Source organism: Betta splendens, chromosome 11 (genome assembly GCF_900634795.4).
Source record: "Betta splendens chromosome 11, fBetSpl5.4, whole genome shotgun sequence".
NCBI classification, from domain to species: domain Eukaryota; kingdom Metazoa; phylum Chordata; class Actinopteri; order Anabantiformes; family Osphronemidae; genus Betta; species Betta splendens.
The window spans coordinates 9,787,133-9,793,170 of record NC_040891.2 but is presented as its reverse complement, the minus strand read 5'-3'; the positions used below and the strand labels follow the sequence as shown (position 1 = coordinate 9,793,170).

General features: G+C 45.4%; 1 protein-coding gene across 4 annotated transcripts in view; it reads left to right on the top strand.

Moving 5' to 3' along the window:
- Positions 1–267: 267 nt before the first annotated feature.
- Positions 268–6,038, top strand: part of znf704 (zinc finger protein 704) — a 29,398-nt gene continuing 23,627 nt past the window's right edge. The window contains exons 1-2 of one of the 4 annotated variants that reach the window (XM_029166159.3): positions 268–595; positions 4,220–4,404. In XM_029166159.3, the coding sequence (XP_029021992.1) occupies positions 479–595; positions 4,220–4,404 (302 nt within the window). In that variant the 5' untranslated portion in view covers positions 268–478. Of the gene's footprint in view, positions 1,020–4,216; positions 4,405–6,038 lie in introns of all 4 variants that reach the window. The other 3 variants (XM_029166158.2, XM_029166157.2, XM_029166156.2) reach the window with 3 other exon arrangements.

Below are 6,038 nucleotides of genomic sequence, written 5' to 3'. Positions count from 1 at the left end.
CTTCTGTCGAGAGAAGGGGGGCGGTGGGGGCTTGTGGAGGCGTGTGCTGCACGGACCAATTGAAGCCCGTCGAGGCCGCCGGACCGCACATGTTTACAGGCAGCATTCCGCCGGTAGAGGCTGAGCTGGGCGGGCGCCGCGCGCGGACTGGACACCAAGGTAACCGGAGCTGGAGTCAGCTAACGGTCGTGTTTTCGACCGTCTCCCGCGCCCACCATAGCATCGCGACGCACCGCACCGAGCGAGGTGAAATAATTCGACGGGTTTGCTCCGTTTTTCAAACGTCCGGGACGTTTTCGGCGCGACAAGCCGCCATTTTGTTTAATCGTGTACAAATGCCACTGCGGCTCCGGAGCGCGGCGCCGGGTCCGTGTTTTCCCGCCGCCCGCGTGAGCTCGCAGGGAGCAGTGGGGAAAACAAACAGGTCGAACGCAGGAAGATCGGTCGCCGGTTGGACGTGGAGGTTGTTGAGCGGTGAATGAATCGCGTTTGCGCTCTTCGCTTTTGTCGGGTGCCGGGTCCAAGTCCTCCATCCGCCTTCGGTGCTCCTCCGTGCGGTGCGTTCAGGACGCCGTCGGGAGTTTTCGCCCTCCGAGTATGTTGCCGCTTTCTAACATTTTGTCAGGCCTGTTGGAGCGCGTAGTCTACCCGCTGCGGTTCTGTGCTTTTTTCGACGTTGTTTACCGGCTCTACTTCGACGTTTAATGGTTTAAACCCGCCGCTTCGTCCGCTCTGAATTCGGCGAGCCACTTTTGGACATGCATACGCGGCGTTTGGTGAAGCGCTCGATCCTCGGCAGCCGCGTTTACGCGCCGAGTCCGACGGGGGACGGAGCCCCGGTGACAGGAGTGGTCCAGGCTGTCAAGCAGGAAAACCGGGACGCGTCGGCCGCGGGAGCCCGGCGCAGCGTCTACACCGTGCTCATGCAAGACGGCAGCCTGAAGGAGTTCTCCGAGGAGGAGATAGCGGCGGGCTTCAACCACACCGCAGCCAAAGTGCCGCTCAAGTCGAGCCTGAAGGTGTGTACGTGCGTGCGTGCGCGCGCGCGCGCGCAGAGCGCCCCGGCCGGCAGCTGCGCTCCCCTGTTGTTGTTGTGCGCTGTTTTGCAGCGTTGTGAACCGCTTCCTGCGCGGGGCGGATTTAACGGTCGCTCCGCCGTCGCCGACGCTGACGGCAGATTTAATCGGCCGCGGCGGCACCAGCAGCGCCCGCCGCGCGCACGGCGCAGGTTTAGGTGCATATAGCATGAAATAAGCGGCTGTCATGACATTTGGCGACACCAGCTATGTGGGACAAAGGGCTTGATAGGGCCTGCGCAGTGTTTATGTGGACTAGTGGGTGGATAAGCTGAGAAAAACAAACACGCTCCGACTGCAGCGTTTTGGACCAACGTCAGTGACATGAGCTGGTCCGAGGATTTTGCACGTAGGCTTTTGATTAATCTTGGTGATTCATTGCAGACCGTGAATTGCATCTGCATTTTTATTTTGCACATTTTCACTTAAGCAATATGTTATATCCAATCAATTTAGTATCTGCAGCCTGTCATCCAGATGAATATTAAATGCCTTTATGCGAACTCATCTTGCACAACAAGACCGTTATTGGTTAATAACAGCGAGCGCAGTTGGGCTTCGTCTTTGCAGACTATAAACTTTCAGTGATGTCTACATTTCCAGTCATGATATTGGCCTAATTAGCAATGACCTAATTGTCTTGCTATTCAACTTGTATGATTTGGTGTCACGTGGCTTCATGAGAAAGACGAGCTAATCCAGTGATTGAGTCAAAACTCAGTTTCTAACAGGGGGGAAGTGTAAGTGTGTGCGTGTGTTGTTGTGTTCTTTTTATAGTGAGGGAGAGACCGAGGAATGCATGTGACTGAATAACGACTTGTTTACGGTTGGATTTTGATTGGTATGGTTTTGTGCCTTCCTAATTTGGTGTGTGTTTTGTCTTGATATTTAATTGATGAATTTAGAGTCTGCAATCCCACAGTCTCAATTCTGTAACCAAAACAGGAACGCTCGGCCGCTGTTTATGACTATGCATGCTGGACTGCATGCATTTCCTTTATGCAAATGTGTATCAGGCTCAAATGCACACAGACATAAGCAAAACTCAAGTTGTATTCTGCGGTCTAAAGTGCATGCAGAGGGATAAAGTGCTCTGTGTATATAGTCTTAAACTATGGGATATAAACTGAGATTGTCTTGTTTTATGTACTGCTCTCAGAAAAGTTGTTGCACAAGACCAATTCAGTCATTGGCGCGAGCTGGAGCAGTGCAGCTGAGGCTGGAAGCACAGTCTCTTCAACACAATGGTCAAATCTCTTTCAGCACGACTCAATTCCCTCTGAGGTCGAAAACAAGTCATAAAATGAGGAGGAGGGGTCTGCGGTGTGTGTGTGTGTGGGTCCACATGTGTAGCCTGTGTAGCTCTTTGTGTGCTTGAATATTCAATAACATGCATGTGCTTTCGCCAACATTCTTATTTCTGCTTTATTACGGGAGTTGTTGGCTGTTGAGGGGGGCCCGCCGTCTCATTTAAGTAGCATCTGTACAGCCGAAGTGGGAACCCCCAGGTTGGCAACGGGTGGCATGTTCCAAGGAATCTGGACGCTTGGCTCATTGCCCGGCACAACAAATGAATGCTCCCGGTTCTTGGGTGGGGTGGGGCGGGGTGAGGGATCCCACTTGTTGACTTCTTGGTGTGTGAGAGTGTATTTCTTGCAGCTACATATAGGTGCTACTTGTTTTCATTTTGCTGACTCTGTTAATATCTCCGCTGTTGTCGTTTATGGTGATTGTTCCGTGTAAAACATGGGGAAGCAATCGTGTTGACAGGAGCTGAATGACTCTTTGTTCTGAGGTGCTTGTCCTTATTGGTTGACTGAGTAGCATCTGCGTGAAACACACAGTGACCACTGGGTCAAGTCTGAATGCTGCTGCGCCTGAGATGATGTATGTAATGCTAAAACAAACCAAACAAGTTCCCAGTTCATGCGTCTTGCATATCGACGGGCTGCACACTTTTGTTGTATCATAAAAAAAGTACAGTTGTGACATAAGAAATGTTACTGTATACTTCATTACTAATTTGTTAACTTAAACTTTATTATTTATTGCATCAATACTTTGACAGTTCTTACCTTGTGAATTCTTACAGTAGCTCAATCTAAGTCATGTGATCAATGGAAACCCTTACGTCATGTTGTGTTATTGTTATGTTAATAATCAAAAACCTAATCCTTATTATATGCACCAAATGCCTTTATATGAATACTTCCTAGCAACAAAGAACCGCCTGAGAAAGAATGTTGGGATTTGTGGAATTTGGTCCATGAAATTAAATCCTTATCAAACTGCTCTATTTATGACCTTTGACCTATAAAGGTGAAAAATCATTACACTTCACACTCTTAGTCCAAGTAAGTTGGCAGCAGTTTTTTCTGTTTATGTGTAGAAGAGAAATGAGAGTTTTGACTTAATCTCTCATTCCTCCTGGCATGAGGGATGTTGGTGTATTTGTTCTGTCCGTGCAGACACATTCTCATACAGTCACATACACCATCTTTGACACATGCAGCTCACATTTCACAACTGATTTGGCATGCTTCATAATTTACTGGCTATGTAAAATGCCATCAGCCATGTGTCTTGTATAAGGAAGGAACTACCATTAGTCTTATTCAAAGCATACGTCATACACCAACATCTAATCTTTGCTGAGTTGGTCTAATCCATCCTATTGTTTTAAATGTATGTGTTGTCTCACCGTATTTGTTGAATTTCTGCTGTATAATCAAACATATATAATATACAATGTTGTCATACCTGACCTGGATGACTGGGAAGTTTTTGGTGATGGCCACTGTACTGTATGTGTTACTTTGGTTCACTGTGTTTCTAGAACCTGATGACTGAGTGTGTGTTGGTGTGTGCGTAGGTGCATGTAGGTTTTCATATGCAGAACCATGTTGCTGTTTTATAAGAGACAGGCCTTTTTTAAACACTGCTATAGTTAGGTGATTTCAGAGCTGTCAATGCATGTGTTGTTTAAATGTGCAACAAAAGTGTATTTACTAATGGAATACGATACAGTATGCTACACACACCTCACTTGCAGGGCTTCTCTGAGAGCTACATGTATTAGTTTAGTGCATGTTTGGTTTCTGCTTATGCTCTAACTAATTTCTCTGTTCATCCCTCACCAGCAGAACTCCAGTAATGGAGCTCCAGAGAGTCAGAAAGTGGAAGGCGTCTCCCTGAGCCCAGAAACAGTGGAGGAGCAGCGTGGAGTGGATGGCAAACGTGTTGGCCGTGACCCTGACGCCCGATCAGTGTCCCTCCTAGAGCAGAAACGCAAAGTGGTCTCGTCCAGCATTGACGTCCCTCACGCCAGGTAGGACTGTGTGTAGATACAAACATCATGACCCAGCCGAGAGGGAGTCTTTATGCCATATATATATATATATGTATGTCAACTTATAAATAGGACAGAGTTTACTCAAGCTCAAGCCATTTGGCAGCTTTTGAGTTCACATTTATCATATGCCAAAGTGCTGCTTAGATTCCACATCAATGGTATAAGTGGTTTGGGACTGTACGGATTCATATATTAATTTATATATTCCTGGTGAAATTTGAGTTTAGAATTTAGATTTAGAATATAATGTGTGCTAGGTGGCATTTTGGAGAAACCCCACGGTCTAGGCTTTACATTCTGAAGTAAATGTAGTTGAAGTTGAGGCATTCATCGACTGGTTTCATTACATTACTTACATTAGTATTACACAGGCTCAAGGCCGCGAGAGTAAGCTGACATAGTAAATTAAGTTGTTTTGTCTTCTCCATAGCAAACACACTATGTCTTCTATTATGATTCATGACTATGTTCCCTCACATGTTCAGTGATTCTGCTTACACCACACACACACACACAAACACATTGTGTTATAATAAGATGGTCAGCATAATCCACCAGGGAAGCTGGTCCACAATGGGACCATTAAACATCCATAGGCAACAGTTCACAGCAATAAAGTGCCATCTAATAAGGAAACAACACTCGTTCACTGTTAAATGTGAAACACTAATACCTTGCTATTGAACATGACTCCCCATTACATGTCTCTCTCTCAATCGATGCCAGCTTGCTGAAAACTACAGTGAAAGTCACCCTGCATCTCAAGCCAGGCTTTAAATCGAATAGATATCTGCTGATGAATCATTAATTTGCTTCTCTCCTGTTGGTCATTAAGAGGAAAAATCTGTTTTTAAATTCAGTCCAGCACATGGGGTGACAGATGTTTTACACCTATGCTGCTATAATCACTTCCTTGCATAGGGATTAAACTCATTGATATTTATATAGTTCATGGAATGGGTTATTGATTATCTCACACGTTTTGTTTTGCACAAGTTAAGTTCTCTTACAAAGAAAAGTGCTAGTTTATCCTCCCACTCAGACCATGACAGCAGGGGAACCTAGAGGAAGGTTTTATAAAGCTGAACTACCCACAACATCCAATAATCCCTGACATAATGGTTAAAGGAAACCATTGCCATTGGACGTCTGTTCATAGTTTTTGGTATTACTACATGCACACACTCCAAGATCAACCTCCCTTTTTACTTGTTTCTTTCCCTCATGAAATTCATCCCTTCTTATTGCCACCGGCTTTTTTGTATGTTAATGAAAAGTCTGATTTGTAGCCAAGAGCATAGGCTTGACATCTAATTATTTTTGTATAACACTTCAAAGTCTGGTACTCAGAATCAAAAGATCTATTGTGCTTGTCAAATCACTCCCGTAGTCCTAAAAGAAAATCCATTTCAGTTCAATTTATTAAGTGGACTTGGACAATCAAGAACATGAAAAGTTCATTCTTGCCACATCTTAGGAGCAGGTAGAGGCCCAGGCCCCTTTTTTTTCAGATGTCCTTATAGTGAACTCTTCAGTGTGCAGCACCATTATTGCCTTGAGATTAAGATCCATGGTTCACATCATGTGCACACCTGCAACCGATTTTGGGT